This window comes from Lepidochelys kempii, chromosome 7 (genome assembly GCF_965140265.1).
Source record: "Lepidochelys kempii isolate rLepKem1 chromosome 7, rLepKem1.hap2, whole genome shotgun sequence".
Taxonomy (NCBI): Eukaryota; Metazoa; Chordata; order Testudines; family Cheloniidae; genus Lepidochelys; species Lepidochelys kempii.
The window spans coordinates 22693642-22714808 of NC_133262.1; the positions used below are offsets into that span (position 1 = coordinate 22693642).

Below are 21167 nucleotides of genomic sequence, written 5' to 3' on the forward strand. Positions count from 1 at the left end.
AGGTAAGAAGATTTTGCAGCATGATTCACCACAGCTAGTTCCCTTTTGGCTAAGGCTTTGTCCCCTTCCAAGTACTTTCAGAAAAGCCAAAGTCATTCGACCCCTGGCCTGAAACAAACGAGATTTTTAATTTACAAACTGTGATTGGAACTATTCCTATCCCTATTCCTGATGCTTATTGGGAATTGACAGATTTTCACTGCTGTCAGGGGCCGGAGGGAGAGTAAGGAGCAATTCTCAAACTCAGAGCTGAAAGCATCTCACGGACACAGTGACCATTAGACAGTTTATTGTTCTTAGGAGGGAGCCTTGGAAGGAAAGGAATGTGTCTGCTGGTATTAACGACAAGAGCATGTTAGGAACAGTTAATCCTAACAAGCAGGTCAGGGTTTCTTCCCCCAATACTTCAGATGCCTTTCTCTGGAGCACAAGGACAAAGGCAACAGCACTTGAAACACAGAATGCGTAAGTGAAACCAAAATTAGTACGGAGTTAACTGGGCCTTGGGTCACATGGGCCTCTAAGCTATGTGCCCTGCTGTGGGCACTTATGTTGACAGGCTTCTTTTCACAATGAACGAATATAAAGGGTGAAGCACATTTGGCATAACAGTGCTGCCCTCAAGCCCTCCCCCCGCCCCAACTCCAAAAACATCCAGTGAGACAGATACATGCAGGAGTTTAGAAGAGGAATCGCGTCGTTTTCTTGGACTGCTACAGACAGAAGGCACCGGTTTTGGTCAGCATAAATCCAGAAGGATGTTGGGCTTCCAAGGGCCTCTGTGATCCCTGTGCTCTGCTCTTTGGTGGCTGCCGGGTTTTATTCATCATTAACCAACATTGCCTGGGAAAGAGGGAAAGAAGAAGACAAAGGGAAGAGTTGGCTGGTTAGTTATTCAACTGCTGACACTGGACTGTTTCTTTCTGAGATGAATGAGTAACATGGGCAGGGATGAGATATAGCTCACAACCAGACAGGAGAAACAGCACCCTTCAGAAGATTATCAGGTATTCCTGGCTGCAAAACAAAGCAAGATGTGGGGGAAACAGGGATCATAGAAAAGGTCACTGAAACAGCCAAATGGCAGAGGAAGAACATTTCAAAATGTGTAACTGGCCCCTCACCTCTTTCCACTCTGTTCCACCCAAAATCAACATGAGCCCATCCCAATTTAAAGGTCTGTAACATTTCAGAAGAGAGAAGTTAAAAATCGCAAAGCTCCATTTTCTTCCTGATGAGCTTGGAATGAAGATTCTGTAACTACATAGGGCAGCTTTCAGTAGCAAAGGTCTTCATACTGCCATTAAGATTTCCTCTCAGCCTCTAGCAAAGTCAAAGTTGGTTTTGAAGAGGAGGAATGAACCCAGTCCCAGCAGTTCACTTGCTCCAAGATTGTTTTCTGGATCATCACCCCTACATGTTGTGAAACAACAACAGACCTGGGTTTCTGCTCTGGCCAAGAAAGATTTCTTCCAGGTTCTCACCTAACACCTCGTCAGCCCCTGCACCATGCAGCTTCTGGGAGTTTGTGGCAAGAAACCCCAAGCCAAGCTAAAGCATGTTAAACTCTCCTTGTTTGTCCTTAGGGCTGACTCAAACTAAGGCTGCTTGCTAGGGTATCACTCACCATCCCCTACAATCTCTGCCTGGCTGACCCCATCTCCTCCTCTGATAGTGGAGCTGAAACAAAAGGAAACACCTTTTTGCCAGACTCCTCTGATAACCGGTAAGCGGGGAGGTAACCTGTGGCCTGATTTGCCACCTTTCTGGGATCTTGGGTCCCACAAATGGTAAGGCTAACCCTGGGACAAGTGAAAGAGGCCCAGGATCAAACATGAGGCACAAGCTCTGGTGAGGGGGACAAGAAAAAACTTGTCCAAGGAAAGATTTAACAATGGGGATATAAGGACTTCAGTGAGAAACAGCAGGTCTCTAGCCTCAGATTCAAGAGTCAACGTTCCCGACGTAAATCACACTGGAGATGGATTATTTTTTCCATCATATATTTATTTATACAGTGCCCATCATGGCAGCATCTTGACCTCTTACTGTAAGTGCCAAACTGACACACAGACAGACCAGGATGACAATAAAATGTCTGCTCCTGCCTTTTGATGGGCCTGGGCCCTGACCCTACCTTGATTAAACAAGGCAGTTTACAATCTGCCCTGCCGGCCACCACCAACTTTGAGCTCTGGTAGACCAGAAATAGCAAGTTCCCCAGGTGGGGGCTCTCCACTGACAATGAATACTCTGACAGTGGCATTGGAAAGCTCTGCTCCAGTGATCAACAGCAGGAGTGGTGATCCTCCCATGACGGTCTATGGAGAGGTGGGAAGAGAGGCTGCAGTTTCTCAGCTAGGCAAGTTCCAGATCAGCTATGGGGAACAGTACAAACACCCCATGGCAGGGTTGACAATCTGGTGCTGTGTTCACTATCTAGGCCGAGCAAGGCTTGGACAGTTTGCTCAGCCCCTACGAAGCAGAACACTTCCTATCAATCTACACATACACACACTCCACCTGACACTTGGACAAGTGCAGACAAGCTTAGAAGGGAACAGCACCCTATCCTCCTTTCAGACAGTCTGACATGAGAAGGATAGAGGATGAAGAAATAGAGGACTCTCACCCCCACCAAAGTTTGAGGGACTTTGGCTTTTAATCTGAGTGACACAAACCATCCTAAAACCCAGATCAACCTCATGTGCTTTGTCCCCAGAGGAATCTTTTAGCTTTTTTGAACCCTGTTTTCTACTTACACTCCATATCGCGCTAATGGTGAGAGAAGACAGAGGGTACAGAAAACCTGCGAGTCTGTTCAAACCCTTTTTAGGATATCATGGTGGCTGCAGCACATGCCATAGTCTCCCTGTCTTTACTCCCACTTCTCTCATTTCTAGAAGTTAAAAGAAAACAGCTGTCCTGTAATGAGCTCCTACCTCCTCTCTTTCCTGTAGATGACAGCAGAGCTGATGCCAAGTGAAGGCTTCCCTGTATCAGCAACAGCAGCATCCTACCAGCCACACATTCAGCAAATTGACAGTCTGTCTAAACTACAGTGAAAAGAGTGTTGACGGAATCAGTTATGATGTTGGTTGTCTCTCCTACTGGGTTAAAGCATGGTTCCATTTTGCAGGGCAAACGGAACCTAGACATGTTTAAAGAACCCTGCTAAAGCCAGCTACAGAAAGGAGGCTGAGCGACTCAGGGATGATAGGGGTCTCATACAGCAGTCCAGAGGTTCAGGCTAGATTTGAGCTCTATCCCCATCTGCCTGGTGGTCTTCCTTATGGGAGAAGATGCTTTTCCTGCAAGCACTGGCCCAGAAAGGGGGGTCCTTACAGGAATGACGTCACTGTGCCGGATAACATTCATCGGCAGCTGGTGATGTCACTCCAGCAGTAACCTAATAATAGGCTCATGTCCGCTGACTGAGGTCCCTGCAAGGGCAATTATTCAGCCCATACCTCCTCTACATCCTCAGTATGCTCCCATCTCTAGCATTAATGAGCGGGAGGGAGTTGGTAGGGATGTGAGGATAAAGAGAAACGTTATTTGCCAAATTATCTAGTCAAAGCTTATCAGGACATCATCGATATTACTTGACCAGCTCTAATTTCCCAAGTAATTTTCCTGATCATTAGAAAGTTAAAGTGTTACATTAAGCAGTACATTTTAAAAACGGAAAAATGCAATAAGCAAAGAAGCAATACAATTCACAGTAAAATAAGTCATTATATTCAGTCTGCAACATTTTAGTTAAGTGTCAAGGAATGCTGCATTCTTTAATAGAGCCACTAATGCACCAACTCACCCTTCAATTATATTTTAAAACTTTTAAAAAGCACTTTTTCTTCCTACAGATTGTGATATCAGTTATTTTGATTTGTTTTTACTTGCTGAGAGAAAGACAATTAGCCAGCACTTACTGATTAAAATCAAATCCGTCCAACCCCAAACCATCTATGCACCTCTAGGGATACATCAACCTGAAGGTTAAGAAACATTCCTAATCCTAGAACATCACAGGATCCATCTCAGGGAGGTGGGGAGAGAATAGAACTTGATGAAACTCCTGGTCTAATAAGCACTGGACCCCAAAGCTGGCAGGGTGCAGAACAGAGCTGCCCACCTGCTTCCTGCCGTGCAACTCGCATCAAGGAAAGTTTCTATGAACAAAGGCTGCAGTTGGATAGAACTATCAATCAGCCCAGGCTGCTCCCAGTGGAGGCCTGATACAATTACATCTAAGATCAACACGCACTGGATGAAGTGACTAATTAATTTCTGCCCTCCTAAGAGGGTACTGTATGTTGTGCTGATGAAGGTTATGGGACTGGCAGTGCTTGGAGACTGAAGTACTCTCAGCACAAGGTTGATTGGATACAGGGAAGCCTCTCACAGCCATGACCGCTTCACTGCTTGGCACAGAGACTCAGACCCACTCTGATAGCATTTACCAAAGCAGCACAGACCAGTGCTATCCTGTCTCCAGTAGTGGCCAGTGACTGATGCGTCAGAGGGACATGGAAACCCTCTTAACATGTACTTAGGTTCCTTTTACAAAGAAAGCAAAAAATATGGCATCGTGTATGAGCAGGCTAATGTGTACAACATTGCTCCTCCTTGATGGAATCAACTGTGTGTCACGAACCCTATACTGTTAACAGTTAATGATGCTGGTGGCCTGTGATTTTGGTGCCAGAGATCAAAGTTCTATGACCACAGCCACTGTAAAGCTATAATCAGTCATAAATGTGCTGCACAGCGAAAGCCAGGGGAAGGTGTGGTGGGGAGGGGGTCTGATTTGTTACAATATCATATGCACATACACTTACAATGAAAGTAGAAATTGTCTCACTTATCATAGGCTATTCAATTAAACAAACCGCTGGGTGCTTACCCTCCACAGTCCCACAGTATGCCATTCTAGGAGTTCACAGATTTCACTGGATGAACCAGACAAATCCCTCACCTGGCATACACAGCATTCCATCCCTACACAGGTCCTAGGGCAGGTTCAAAGCCAGTCCAAGTCAGCTAGCAACCAAGCGTTGTTTCTATGTGATGGCTGTTCAGTGGCCCACAATGAAATGAGTTAGAAGCTTCAGCTCTGGCACTAAGTATTCTCCTTGTTATAATTTCAGTTATAAGCCAGGAGCATGGAGACCATATTGGGCATGGAGACCATATTCCCTGGTCACACTTGGAGGCACAAGGGGGGAGCTTGCCATGCTGCTGTCCAGGATATCCATGATCTGTAGATGGAGGAATTCAGCCTCTATGGCTGCCAGTCAAGCATCTCTAAACTCGCACATGTATGTGAATGTATTATATTTATGTACCTCACACAAGAGTACAAGATAGTTCCTCACAACTTCAGCTCTAGCAGGGAAGGAAATTTGTCCAGTCTAGAAACCATCTCCAGTTTTGCTTGTCTCTACTTCCCCTCTCCTGACATGCAGCAATCTGAACTACCAACCCACAACTCTTCACCACTGTGAGGCTTTGCCCCTCAACTAACAGCACTGAAAATCAGCCAGCTGCTAGGCTTCCAGTCCCCTCACCTCACAGCAGCGGCATGGAAAGCCAGCTACTCTCTGTCCTTGCTTCCATCAGGGTGGACAAGAAAGGGTCAGGCTCTGCAATCATTTCAACTCAAGAGACATTTTGTTCTTTCCAAGGCTGTGTTTAGCTGTGGGGAGTGGGGGCTCTCCCCTACTCATCCTAGTACCAACATGGGGGGCCAGGTAAACCCAGCAACAAGGTTTTCTAGTGCTGCTCTATTATTTTCCTCCCTTTTATTCTCTGCCCTGTGTGGTGCCTGCATCCAGAAGGGTAGCCAGTTAAGATCACTTGGGCCAGTATAGAGCTGTAGTGGGGAACCTCTCCCCCTTAGCCCCCAGCCCCATCAAGGCTGGGTTGATCTAGCTGCCAGGGTCCTGGTGTTGCCTGGCACTCACAGGCAGATCTGGAATGTTCTCAGTTGACAGCCTCATACCCTGTGAAACTTTCTCCCTCTGGTGGTTTGCCAGAAGCCATGTTTGGCAAACCTCAGCACTGGGCAAGACACATTTGTTAAAATTAAAGCCTGAGCAAACACCAAGGCAGCAAACCCTGCCATTTGCTGGGTGCCTCTGATGGACAATATTTTACGTTTGTTTTAATATTATTTTCAGCACTCAGGCTCCACGGCAACAGGATCAGGGTTGCCAGCCACAAGCCAAATGTCTAGGATCCCCCTTCTCCCCTGAATCCCTCCACCAGAAGGGTGGTGGAGAAAAAGGGGGAAGTGGATGTTTTAAGCTTCTCCCCATGGTTGTAGCTGTAACCTCATGCCAAAAACCAGCTTATCCTCTCTTTGGAAAAAACCTTTCATTTAAATGATTATGAATCTCTTTTTTTGTGAATCTGCCAAGAGAGCTCCCCCAAGGTTCTGAGTTCTAAACAGCTATCAATGGACCTCCTTGAGCAGGGTGCAATCACCTGGGTGCAGAACATTAATTCCTCATTGCACTTGTGCTGCAGATGCTGACACTTGCTGCCTTGTATTTAGCACTTCTGAGGAGCTTTCCCTCTCCAGAGAACTTTACAAATATCAGTTACCTTCCCAGCATCTCGTGGAGATGGGGAAGTGTTATTCTCATTTTACATGTGGGAGACAGGCTCAGAAATGTTAAGTAACTTGTTCAAAGCCATGCAGAGGGAGTCAGTGGCAGAGCTGGAATTACAACTATGGAGTTCATGGCTCCCTGCCTTATGCTCATACCATACCTCTCCACAGCAGCCTTAATACTGTTGCACGTGTTGTCTGCCTTAAGCCAGCATGACCGCAGAAGTGTTTTTCACTTTCGCTAACTTAGAAGGGTCCTCCAACACAAAACAAAAAACACTGCCAGTCCCAAGAGGGGTATTCAAGGCCTTTTTACTGGCTAAGGCATTTGCTCCTGGACTATTAGCACCTCAAACTATTTTTAGGGGCATTTGTGTCACTTTGATTTGATGTATGCTGCAGGTATTTTTCAGTTATGTGCAATATGTATTGTTGCATTCAGTGTACTGGTCTATTCCAAGGAGCAGCTGTGCTGACAAATGGATCAAAACACTTCTATGCCATACACTTACTGCACAATAATAAAGCAGCTTGATACCTCCTCTCTATCTCCCGTCCTTCAGGATAACACACAGTCCAAGGGTACTGGGGAGGTCTGCTTTCCTTCTCGCAAAGATTTGGATTAAGAGGGGGCAGGAGGGTGTTTAAGCACCAAGAAAAATAGTTCATTCAATAAACAACCCACGAGTTCTGCTTCCTCATCCCCTACGCCGTTAATTGTTGCAGAGACAGAGGAGGAACAGAAATAACTAGCTTCTGGCCTACTTTACTCCTGGATATAGATCTCAGAAGCCGGCATGATGGCAGAATGGAAAGCCTCCAAAAAGGTACAAGGTGTATTGTGGGGGAACCACAGAGAGCACATCAGCATGGAAGCCCCCCACTTGGTCTACACAGCCTGATGGAAAAAAGGAAACAGATCTTCTCTACTTATTTCTTTTATTTTCTCCTTGACTCAAGAGACCAGATGCACTGTTTGCTTTACTCTGCCACTACACCTCCTGTCGTCTGTGTATGACTGGAAGATGGAGTAAATCACTAGCTCCACTAATCTCTAGTTGTTCTGAGACTCATCTGTTTGTTCATGCATTATAACTATTGATTTCCAAGAGACAATCACTCTGATCATTGTTCTAGCCCAGAAACAGCCCTCATCATTACACCTGCTTTATAGGAAATGTTTTTCCACTGGCTGAGAGTTTCTGCAATTCCGAGAATGCTGTAAACAAACAGACTCCATTTGGGGTCCAGTCCGCTAACAAGTCAGCAGCCCCAACATACTACTGCAGGGAGTACGCAGCTTTTTTTATTTTGGACATGAGCTGGAAAACGAGAGGAACAAATATAATTCCATGAAGGGTCACTCCCGAGAGAATGATTGCTAACTTATTGCAATAAATACCGAGGGTGCTTTTTGTTAAATTAATGTCCATTGCATTTAATCTTGCTTTCACCATTAAGAAAGCTCACCAGGCTAGAGTGATGTTCCTTGTGCCTGGCATGCAGGCTCCACCCACGCCTAGGAGGTGATGCAAAAGGAGAAAAATTTAGAATAATTCATTTGCGAACTCCTCTTCACTCCACCCATCATTAAATGATTTGGAACAGGGTACATTTGAGTATTATTACAATATTTTTTATTTTTCAATATAGACTTACTGGGGGATGAAAATTGTATAGGGAGCCCTTCACTGCTAGATTAATCCTGCTGTTCTGATGCTGGTACCTGCTCAGAGCTTGGCACCTACATCTCCCTGTTATTCCAGTCCTGAATCCCCTCATGTCTCGGTCACTGCACCTCAACTCTTCTATGAGGCATACTCTGCTATTCTAGCCCTGTGCCCCACACACAACTCTGCCCCTGCACCTCAATCCTGACCTGAAATCTCCCCTGCTCTGCTAGTGCCTCGCCTTGCTATTACAACCTTGAACTTCTTGATCCAAAAGTGCCATATCATGCTGAATTCTGTCAGTTGCTAATGTTTTGTAATATGAAAAAGTATCTGCTATTAGTCAAGGCTCAGACCAAGCTCATATGCCTTGTAATTTAGCTCACATTTGAAGCCAGCCCTTCCAAGATAAAATGCTGGTACATCTGCCTATCATATCACTTAGTTCTACTGACTGTGCCAATATCTGAACTGCAACATCTTAAAGAAATATGATGTTGCCCCCCCCCTTACCTCTGCAGGAATAGAACCTTGGATCACAGAGGCAGCCTCACAGCACACACAGCTAAAGGGGATGGGGAAGGCTTATGGCTATTGTCTTATTTGTTCCATACAGTACTTAGTTCATTTTTAGACTCTGTATATAACAACAATCAAGACAAGGTAAATGAGTCTCCCATATGGCAGCACAGAACACTAATCATCAGAACCCAAGTCCAGGGCTGGAACTTGCAGTTCATTGCATATTTTTGTTTAGACAAGTGTTAGAACTACACCTTATTGGAGGAAAAGGACATACAACTGCTGTGAAGTGGGGGCTGGGTTTCTAGTGGCATGAAATGGCTCCACTAGAGTTGGTCAAGATTGCTTTAAAATTCATTTCCCATTAGGATTGTGACCTCTCTCTTTACAACCAGACACAATGATTCTGCCTTGGATGAAGATAATTACATCCCACTATACACATTAGAAGGTACAACCACAACAATGCACATTATAGGAACAGACTGAGAGAAAGGAATATATAGGGAAAGGACAGAACACTAGCTATTTCTCTCCAATGCAACTGGAATAACCCCTCGCACTCTTTAAGCTTGTAGTTTAACTTAAACTCAGGAGGGACAAAGGAATCCAGTAGCTACCTGATGTTTTCAAGAGCAGAATAATTACAATTTGTGCAAATTCAACCCTAGTTTTAGGTAGGATTAAAAGAAATGTTGCTAATACTTATAACTGCTGCTAGGGGAACAATACTCCCACTTCCAGAGCCAAAACGAATAGAAAATCACCCCAGTGATGCAACATAAAACTTTGGTCCTACAAACTCTAACCCAAAAGCATTAGTGAAGTAAGGACAGAGGGTAGCAATATTGTTGCGGGTGTAGAAAGGCTGTGGCTGCAGGCACTTTTAACCACTGTTGTGTTTTACCTTGCTCAGAGCAGATCTAAATGAAACAGAGTATATATAACTTGGCTTCTTACCATTGCTACAACCAGTCAAACTGAACAATTGGACCAACAGTGGGAAATTAAAAGAAAAAGAAAAAAATACTAGTACGGACATAGCCAAAGAAACTTTGTGGACCAGTCTTGTCACCTCTCTATGCTGCCATTTCCCCACATATAAAATGGGGATACTATTTACCTGTCTCACAGTGGGTTGAGAGTGACAAGGAGGGTGAAGTAATATATTTTATTGGAGCAACGTCTGTTGGAGAAAGACACAAGCTTTAGAGCTACACAGAGCTCTTTTTTAGGTCTTGGAAAGGTAACCAGAGCATCACAGCTAAATACAAGGTGAAACAAATTGTTAGGCATAAGGAGTTAACACAAGCTGCAAGAGACCATTCAAGATGACATGGGCAATTAACATCTCAGCAGTTGTAGAAAAAAAGAGGGTTAGTGGGTTACAGATTGTTTTAAAGGAGACAAAACTAGTGTCTCTATAAAGTCCATGGATTTTAGTGAAGTTATGAATGTAAGCTCCCAAACTCATCTTTTGCAGATGTTGTGCAGGTTTCCTTTGAGGACAAGGACTAAAAAAAATCAGATGGAGAGTGATTGTTTTGTGAAAAGTGTTTGCCCTGGGATGATAAGGCAGAATCAGTGAAAGAATTCTTTTAGTTCTCCATGTTAGTTTGGTATCAGGGTCTGTGGTGGAGCAGAAGTTCAGTCCCTTGGAGAATACAGATAAATCATCTTAAATTAGGCAGTTCTTGATAAACTGATGATGTTGGGACGTTGTCTATGTTGTCCGTCTCAAAGAATGCTTTCATAACAAAGATGACACCATCCACAAAGATCATGTCCCCACTGACAATCACAGGAAAAAAGAATAATCTGACAGGCCACACCCAATGGACACATACTTGATCATTACATTGGTTTTTTTTTAAACTAAAGCAATCAGACTGGAATCTGTAACAAACATCACACCCACGACCCCCACTCCACCAGAGGGAAGAGCTATAGAGCCCCTGAAATCCAACCACCAGATAACAATCAAACCAATAGACAAAGGGGGTGTCATCATAGTTCTCACCCATGATTATTTTGTCAACAAGGCCAACCCAGGACTCTCTGACACCACCTACTATAAAGAACTCAAAGACAACCTCACACCACAATTTACCCAGGAGTTTAAGAATATCAACAAATCCTTCCCCAAACAACTCCAAGAGAAACTCTCTAACCTCACCGCCCAAGAATTCACCCCAGGGACCTTCTACATGTTTCCTCAAATACACAAATCATATCTGGCCACGGAACTCTTACTGAGGGAATATCAGGACTCATAGAAACCATCCTCAAACCACTCACCACACGGAAGGCCAGTTTCCTCCAAGACAACTGATTTCCTCTAGAAACTCGCAAGATTAACAACCTCCCTCAGAACACCAACTTTGCCTCCATAGATGTAATCTCCCTGTACACCAACATCCCTCACTATGATGGCATCACTGCCTGCCTCAAACATCTACAAGACAATGGACAACACTCAGGTATCCATCCCAAACACATAGCCAAACTCATCCATATCATCCTCACTCATAACCATATATTCAAAAATAAACACTTTGTCTAAACCATAAGAACAGCCACGGGTCCTAGGATGGCTCCCCAATATGCCATTCCCTGCATGGGCCACCTCAAGAAAGAATTTCTGGCAAAATGCACCTCAAAGCAAAGGATATGCTTGAAATACATCAGTGGTATTTTCACCCTCAGCACAGATTACCTATACTCCCTCAAATTTCCACCACAACTACAACCACCACCACTCATCCATCAGACTGTCTCAAGAACACTCCCACACCAGCTATCAATATCCTGGGCACCACAATCAGCTTCAACAATGTAACCCTACAGACAACTGTATACAAGAAACCCCTGGATTACCACACTCATCTTCATAGATCCAACTATCACCCCAGACAGAACAAGAAATCTGTCGTCTACAGCCATATACTCAGACATCATAGAATATGCTCTGAGGAGAAAGTCTGGGATATACACCTTAACACACTTAAAACCACCTTTGCCAAACAAGGACACTCCACCAAAGTAGAAGATCACATGATGGAATGGGCCAACCAAATACCTCAGGAGAACCTGCTTCAATACGGGGGGGGGGGGGGGGGGAGGGAAGAGAGAGAAGAACCACCTCAATGACTACACACCCTTAGTTGTCACAAGAAATCTTCCCCAAACTCCTCTTCTGGCCCTTCCCATATATGATGGCATACATCACTTTGGTGGATGTGCAGGTGAACGAGCCTCTGATAGTGTGGCTGATGTTATTAGGCCCTGTGATGGTGTCCCCTGAATAGATATGTGGGCACAATTGGCAACGGGCTTTTCTTTCTAAACTACTACATGCCACAAGGGGCCACAGCAATGGTTCCCTCAACCCACCCAGCAATATTTTTAACCTATCCAACTATACTCTTAGCCCAGCAGAAGCAGCTGTCCTATCTCGGGGCCTCTCCTTCTGCCCCTCCACCCCCACGAACATGATACAGTTCTGTGGTGACCTAGAATCCTATTTTCGACGTCTCTGATAGCCACACTATCAGAGGCTCGTTCACCTGCACATCCACCAATGTGATATATGCCATCATGTGCCAGCAATGCCCCTCTGCCATGTACATTGGTCAAACTGGACAGTCTCTACTTAAAAGAACAAATGGACACAAATCAGATGTCAAGAATTATAACATTCATAAACCACTCGGAGAACACTTCAATCTCTCTGGTCATGCGATTACAGACATGAAAGTTGCGATATTACAACAAAAAAACTTCAAAACCAGACTCCAGTGAGAGACGAGAGACGGTTGAATTGGAATTCATTTGCAAATTGGATACAATTAACTTAGGCTTGAATAGAGACTGGGAGTGGTTAAGTCATTATGCAAAGTAACCTATTTCCCCTTGTTTTTTCCTACCCACCCCTCCCCCTCAGACATTCTTGTTAAACTCTGGATTTGTGCTGGAAATGGCCCACCTTGATTATCATACACATTGTAAGGAGAGTGATCACTTTAGATAAGCTTCAGAGTAACAGCCGTGTTAGTCTGTATTCGCAAAAAGAAAAGGAGTACTTGTGGCACCTTAGAGACTAACCAATTTATTTGAGCATAAGCTTTCGTGAGCTACAGCTCACTTCATCGGATGCATCCGATGAAGTGAGCTGTAGCTCACGAAAGCTTATGCTCAAATAAATTGGTTAGTCTCTAAGGTGCCACAAGTACTCCTTTTCTTTTTTAGATAAGCTATTGCCAACAGGAGAGTGGGTCTGTGGGGAGGGGGGGGGGAAGAAAACCTGGATTTGTGCTGGAAACGGCCCAACTTGATTATCATACACAAATTGTCAGGAGAGTGATCACTTTAGATAAGCTATTACCAGCAGGAGAGTGGGGTGGGGGGAGAGAAAACCTTTTGTAGTGGTAAACACCCATTTTTTCATGCTTTGTGTGTATAAAAAGATCTTCTATACTTTCCACAGTATGCATCTGATGAAATGAGCTGTAGCTCACGAAAGCTTATGCTCAAATAAATTGGTTAGTCTCTAAGGTGCCACAAGTACTCCTTTTCTTTTTGCGAATACAGACTAACACGGCTGTTACTCTGAAACACTTACTCTCCTTTGTCCTATACCTGCAGAGGTATTAATTGCCCACTTCATCTTGAATGGTTTCTTGCAACATGTGTTAACTGCTTATGCTTAATTTGTTTCACCTTGTATTTAGCTGTGACATTCTGCTTACCTTCCCAGAGCTGAAAAAGAGCTCAGTGTAGCTCAAAAGCTTGTCTCTTTCTCCAACATAAGTTGGTCCAATACAGTATATTACCTCACTCATTGTCTCATATTCTGGGACAAACACGGCTACAAACAAAACTACAAATCACAGTGGATTGAGAGATTGAAGTAAATATTTGGAATGTAGTTCAAATCTCTTGAACTAAAGGGATTAGAGAAGTACAAAGCACATGATACAAGACAGTATAAAACAAGACACCAGTAAACTGCATCTCTTCAAGAATTAAAACCAAACCAGGGCAATGACTTCTGCAAACTTCTGGGGAAAGGAAGTAGGAGGAGAGAGATTGACACCAAGATATCGAAAGAGTATTGGCTTTGAAGCCTGTAGTTTGGACATCTGAATTCAGAATGTCACTCTGTTACTTAATAAATCTACTTCATCCCCGCAAAAAACATAAATGGGCAAGACTACAGGAAAGAAACAGAGGAGAGATAAAAGTCAGATATGCAGAAATTCATTTTGGGATCAGTTTACCCTTAGACCCCTCAGGATTTCAGATTCATGAGTGTGTATATATATCCAATATTCCAAAAATAATTCATTACAGATTCTATGTCGGGATTACTTTATCACAGGGGTGGGCAAACTATGGCCCGGAAGCCGTGGAATGCCCCCCCCCCCCCGGCTCCTACGTGCTCCAATAGCCCCCTGCGATGCTCCAATGGGAGCTGCAGGGGCGATGCCTGAGGACAGGGGCAGTGCGCTTAGCTGCCTGGCCATGCCTCCACGTAGGAGCCAGAGAAGGGACATGCTGCTGCTTCCAGGAGCCACTTGAAGTAAGCGCCACTCGGAGCTTGCACTCCTGAGCCTCTCCCCACACCCCAACCCCCTGCCTCAGCCCTGATCACCCTCCTGCCCGCCAAACCCCTCGATCCCAGCCCGGAGCACCCTCCTGTACCCCAAACCCCTCATCCCCAGCCCCACCCCAGAGCCTGCACCCCAACTCCCTGCCCCAGCCCTGATCCCCCTCCTGTCCTCTGAACCCCTTGGTCCCAGCCCAGAGCCCCCTCCTACACCCCAAACTCCTCATTCCCAGTCCCACCCCGGAGCCCGCACACCCTAGCCGGAGCCCTCCCCTTGCCCCCCCCCCGCACCCTACTCCCCCGCCCAGCCTGGAGCCCCCTCCTGCACCCTGAACTCCTCATTTCTGGCCCCACACTGGAGTGCACACTCCCAACCAGAGCCTTCACCCCCCCACACAGCCCAACCCCAATTTTGTGAGCATTTGTGGCCCGCCGTACAATTTCTATTCCCAGATGTGGTCCTTGGGCCAAAAAATTTGCCCACCCATGCTTTTTCATATTCAGAATCACTGATATCTGAGAAAAGGCTCCTTTAAATAATTTTTTTCCTGCCTCATTAAATGCCATTTGACTGAGTTATAATTAAAGTCAAATGAACACACTCTAGCCAGACACAAGAATTTTAGATTCTTCATCCCCCTTCCATTGATCATTCAAACTCTCAGCTCAGTTCACTCACTAGACTTCCCACAGAATTAAATTCCATAGTGCATTAGTGAACCAGGCAGTTCTGATGCTGTCCAACTTTGATGTCACTGGGAATCCATATTAATCTGAAACCAAGCCCACCAAGTCTGCTCAGAAGCCATTCTTCCCTCCAGTTCCTATTCTTTTCACCGCCCTTGTGGCACTGTTCCACATCTAATCACTAGACACATTATTAAATCAATGCCTCCTTCTTCCCTTTTCAAAATATCACGTTTATCTTGTGAATTTCAGTGCTCATGAAAGTAGAGACAAGTTTGCAACACCCAGACCCATGTACAATGTCAGCAGTTTTTATGTAAGCTTCACCACCACACAACTCTGGCACCATGTCTCAGTCCCGTTCTGTCCTGCAGTATCACCTACTACATCCCACTCCAAGACTCTCCTTAGCAGAGGCTGAAAGTACTATGCAGTGGTTCTTTGATTAATAGGAAGTAAGGGTGTTTAGAGGTGAGAGAGTATGTGTACGATTCAGAATTCCTGGGTTCTATTCCCAGCTCTCCTACAAACTTCACTGAATGACTCTAGGTAAGTCACTCTCTGCCTCAGTTCCCCCTTCTGTAAAACAGGAATACTGCTACTTACCCACCACACAGTGGTCTTGCAAGGGTCCCAGTGCATTAATTATTTGACACTGGAAGTTGCTTGAGAAGTACAAATTCTTACCACTAAATTCTCTTGGGATTTATTTTCACAGCAAGATTTGAACTCAGGCTTCAGAAAGGAAAAGCTAATGCATTAATTTGCTGTGCTAGCCAGCGCCCCTCTGCCTTGCTTTTAAAAGACTCCCGCAAAGTACTGTGTATTTCGATTTCCACTTCAGCTCTGGGATAACATTTTTACACCTTGCGTAAGGCTAACTCCTCTCTAGTCCAGCCTCATATATTGAGCGCACACATGCGGGCCAGAATGACTTCCCTAGATATCCCTCTTCTGTGCCTAATTCTATTTCTGCTCAGTGATATAGTGAAATTCCACCCAGAACTATTATGAGCTCAACTGGCTTTATTTGTTTAACAGTTCCCATTTTCATTAAACTGTTGCCATTCGGCAGCCAGTAATTTTATTTGTATGATAGCTGTATTCATCTCATGCTTACGGGTGTTAATGTCGATTTCTCTTCCCCTTGCAGAGAGGAAGGGTGCAAGCAGAGAGTGGGGCAGAGGCAAGGCTGCATTCACAATGCCTATTTGCAAGTAAGTAAGGAGTATAACCTTCCCTACCTGCTTTTATAAAACACCTACCAATGACTGTTTGGCGTCAGAATAAATAATCCAAGGGTGAATCAGAAAGATATTTTACACAGAGATTAACTGAAATGCACAACCATAAGAGCTGGAGATGAAATGCCCTCCAAGCAGGACTGACTCCTTCAGATCAGTGCTGCAGCACTTCAACACTGGAAACTTATCTATAAAGCTACCTAGGCATTTATACCACATTCAACTCCTGTGGTATCCAACAGTGCCTAGAGACCTGATTAGAGCACAAGGGGAAGAGTAGTCTTATGGTCTCGTCCACACTAAACCCCTGATTGATGTGCCTCTGCAGAGCTGCAACAGCCAAGCACAGGAATGTAACAGGCATTTCTCATGTTTTCTGATGTGAACAAACTGACAAACTAGGCTGCAGCTGAAAATTAAACTGTCTACTTCCGAACCCACACCTCATCGGTGGAGGCTCCAGCATTCAATCGTTTCACTTCCTTACATTTGCTGGCGGATCCCGCCTTTCTACTGTGTCAAGGAGCCAGGAAACACGGCAACCTGGGTTTCTCAACTGGCACATAATGAAGACCTAGCACCCATGGCAGGAAATGCATGATCCACTGGATCACTGATGGGCATAACACAAAAGCCTGAATAGTACAGGAAAGCTAACAAATGGATTAAAAATGGAAAGGTGCCTGGCCATGCACCCACATGCAGATGCCCAGCCACGAACCAATGGTAGACTTGACCAACCACCAGCTCAGATACACGCAGACACTAGGCCACACACACAGTTGTCATTACTCCTTGACACGGCAGCAAAATGGTTTTGTATAGCTGACCATTTTTATCCAAAACACCCAATGCCATTAAACATAATCACATACATTATGCTACAACTCTGAATGCAGCACTAACAAGTGAAGGGAGAGCAGCAACGACCCTGAGAAACAAGGATGTTTCTCCACCTATTGCCTCCTCCTATCCAAGTCAGATCCAAGCCCATTTCCAAGATTAAAATCCATTAAAAAAGCAGTATTTCTCCACATCCTCTCTCTTCCTCAGGTTGGAATGTGACACTTCCTGGTTAATGAGATGGAGGCAGCTGGGATAAGACACTCGGGCTGCCTAAATTATCATCTCCCCTTTCCATCGCTGTAAACTTCTAACCCCAGATACATAGAATGGAGACCTGCTGCCATTTAAAACCATCTTTTACAAACAGGACCCGAGGTGGGATGTTTAATTAGAACAGTTTAAAATGCGTAAGAGACTGGAAAAGAAAGCAACACTTTATAAATATACTACGCGAGTGTCTTGTGGACACAGCTCAGGCCGAGGGTATTTTAATTTTTGACTAATGGTGCTGGTCGCGTCTTGTAATTTCCCTCACTGTGGAGCGTGTCTGTTTGTGATAGATACCAGCACAGCTGCTTGGGTGTCCTTTTATCTGCAGAAAAGTACTGTCTGTTTGGAACCAAGTCATCCCGAAACAGGAGCCCCCGAGGGGGAAGTGAGAGAGAGGAGGGGATGAGGGAACTGTCAACTGGGAATACATCAATGCTTCTGATGTAAAGGCTCTGGCAAAGAACAGGCTTTATGCTTCAGTTGAATCCTTTCCTCACCCCTTCCTAACCATTCTTTACCTGTAGCACTAACACCTACTTATCCTCTTTCCACAAGGCCTAAACATTTAAACAAATTATTTAATATTTGCATCATGATAGCACAAGGATTGAGGCTATGGGCTTGTACAAATACATAGGAACACACAGTCACCTGAACGTCTTATAATCCAAGACAAACAACACAACAGAGAGGAGACAGGGAAGAGAGGTACACAATCAAGATTTACACACCTTTTGTGTTTGGGCAGACTGTACATATCCCCACTTGCCTTTCATGAACTGGCCAATTTCCTCCAGGCAAAACAAACCATCCAAAATATTTTGCTTTCCTGTAGAGCCTTTCAGAAGAGGATCTCAAAGAACATACAAATATTAATTGAGGCTCATAAAAGCCTGAGATATGTGCTATAATGAAAACAGAGCAAACTGACTTTTCAGTTCAGGGGCTGCAAAAAAAAATTAAAAATCAGTTCTGTTTGAACTCAAACTGAACTTTTTATTTACAACAACAAAAACCCACAAAAATTTAATTTTCCAACAAAATGTTTTGTTTGACCCAGTTTTTTGTTTCATTTTGGGTGAGGGGCTGGGTTTGTTTTCTGGTTTTTTTTTGTTGTTTTTTTTTAAACTTTAATTTTTTTAATTAGCTAAATTCTAAACAAAACACAGTTTTGAAGCAAAAGGTTGAAATGTTTCATTTCAGAATGGTCAAAATTAATAATTTAATTTCAAGAGTGTCAAAATGGTTTGTTCTGACTTAGAAAAAAAATCCCAATTTTTTTTTCAGACTACACTATTCATCAAATTTGACCCAAATTCACGAATAGCTTTGGTGAGCTGAAAAAATGCATTTCTCAGTGAAATTATTCATCAAAAAATTTCACCCAGATCTAGTAATAACCCTACATTACAGATGAGGAAATAGAGGCAGGGACAGATTAAGTAATTTGTCCCTGGAAATATAATGAGTCAGAGGCAAAGCCTAGAACAGAACCCCTGGGACTCTGGCTCCCTGCTCTAACCAGTACATCACACTCCGTCCCAGAGGTAGGAACACCACACTGGAGTCCTAGGCCCCAATTCTTACTGAAACCATCATACTGCCTCCCTCATGATTTTTTTCAAAACAGTGTTTAGAATAGCTATCAATATTTCACTATTGCCATAATTATGAATGGTGTCCGAGTGGAAACAGCCATACAGACACTTCCTGTTTAGTCTAGGAAATGCAGCTGCCACATGAATTCATGGAAAAGCTAGGACTTTCAAAAAGTTTAGAAAGCTATATGGTTTTAAAATATACCAAGCCACTACTGAATAAAGCAAAATTAATTATTTTTAACTTAAAACAGAGACATTTTTAATATTTAACTCATAGTATTGAAAGCCTGAGCTTTCCCATTCGTCTCATCTGGATTCCTTCAATCCTACTGTGCATCACACCATCAAGATGGCAGTTTTCCATTTGATTTTACTATATTTAAGACATTTCCAAATGTGAGTGATTTTCTCTTGTCATGAATGATCAGACTTCTGGGATTTTTCCTTTAAAAATCTGGGAGTTTTCCTTTAAAATGGATAAAGTTTGCAAAGAAGTTTCCACACAGGTTTTGATATTGTGGTAACTCAGGAGTCAATGGGGACAGAGGTAACTTGGGATCTGAATTAAGTAAGGTGCTGGCCTTTGCTGTACAACTGGTACCACTATGAAATACACTAAGGGCATGGCTACACCGGAAACTTCAAAGCGCTGTCGCGGGAGCACTCCTGCAGCAGCACTTTGAAGTACGAAGTGTGGTCGCGCGCGAGCGCTGGGAAGAGCTCTCCCAAAGCTCCTGGTAATCCACCTCCACGAGAGGATTAGCTTCCAGCACTCGGAGCCTGTTTACACTAGCGCTTTAAAACGCTCTGACTTGCTGCGCTCAGGGGGGTGATTTTTCACACCCCTGAGCCAGTAAGTTAGAGCGCTATAAAATGTAAGTGTAGCCAAGCCCTAAGAAAACACTTCCTGTGCCATAGTGTTTAAGTTCACTGTGGTACTTGTGACTGCTTCTGTACATGGACCAGGAGATCCTGTGCGAAAAGCAGGAACCAAGCCACATTAAGTGTCAATTTGGTGTTTTAATACAGCAAGAGCTACATTCCTTCCATATATTTGGGTGGGTGGGTACACAAATGGTTTTCACTGGTGATCTCCTTGGCCAGGCAAGGACAGCCATGACCAGGGGTTCTCAGCATGAGGCACAAAATTATGGAGACTGAAGGTGGCTGCACTGAAACCAGCCAATCTCTGCTTTCCATCTGTCTGCAGATAAAATAATAATGAAAAAAAAAACAAAAACCCAAAGCCAGCCCATGCAGCACAAAGAGGACAAGCGGGTCGTTTAATTGCAGAGAGCTATTCCATTTGTCCCACTCCACTTACTGCAGTGTTTGAACAGACAATCTGCCCCCCTTTCATGTGCGCTGCGGTGGCCATTTCTCTAGAGCTGCCCATCATTTCCTTATCAAGCAGGAAAAATGAAGGATCACTAGAGACAGAGCTTAGCCTCGCTGAGATTTCACTCTCTCGGTGGGTTGTAAATGCCCCTATAATGTTGGCTTTTTAAATCTTGGGTTATTATTACCCACTGCTGCCATTCAGCCTGCAAAAAATAAAGCACTACGGCTTTCAGGACAACACAATGACACTGTGCGTTTGCCAGTGATTGGGAAAACAATGCTGTCGAGTTTCAGCTTTACTGGAAACCTTTGTGTTGTGGGAGTCTGACTGCACATATGCCTCTGCATGGGCAATGGAGGGGTGAGAGTGTGTACCATCGGGGATTGAAGGTACGTGTGCCTCTGTGTTGCACCGAGAAACCTGTGTGAATGAACGTGGATGCTCACCCATGAGTTTGGCTGTGCCTCTCTGTTGGATTATTGCGAGGTGTGCACATGGACCTGTGAATCCAGCTGTGCATCTCTGAAGGTCTATTGAGGGGCCTGAGTATGAACGTTCATCTCTGTGTGAATGTGCATAACTACAAGTGTGGATGAGCAGTGTTGCCAGTTCTTCTGATTTTATCCCAAGTTTCATGATATTTGGTGTTTTAGGGATTCTTCTCAACATTACTCCAGCACCCGGGGCTTTATTACATGAGAATCTCAATTTTCACTTCCACATAAAAGAGGATTTGATCCTCAATGGCTGCAAAGAAAAAA

At 44.2% G+C, this 21167-nt stretch overlaps 1 protein-coding gene across 4 annotated transcripts in view; it reads right to left on the reverse strand.

Moving 5' to 3' along the window:
• Positions 1-272: 272 nt before the first annotated feature.
• Positions 273-21167, reverse strand: part of CHCHD6 (coiled-coil-helix-coiled-coil-helix domain containing 6) — a 169589-nt gene continuing 148694 nt past the window's right edge. For 3 of the 4 annotated variants that reach the window (XM_073351350.1, XM_073351351.1, XM_073351349.1), the window contains one exon: positions 273-843. In XM_073351350.1, coding sequence (XP_073207451.1) covers positions 714-843 — 130 coding nt within the window. In that variant the 3' untranslated portion in view covers positions 273-713. The remainder of the gene's footprint in view (positions 844-21167) is intronic. The other variant, XM_073351352.1, reaches the window with a different exon arrangement.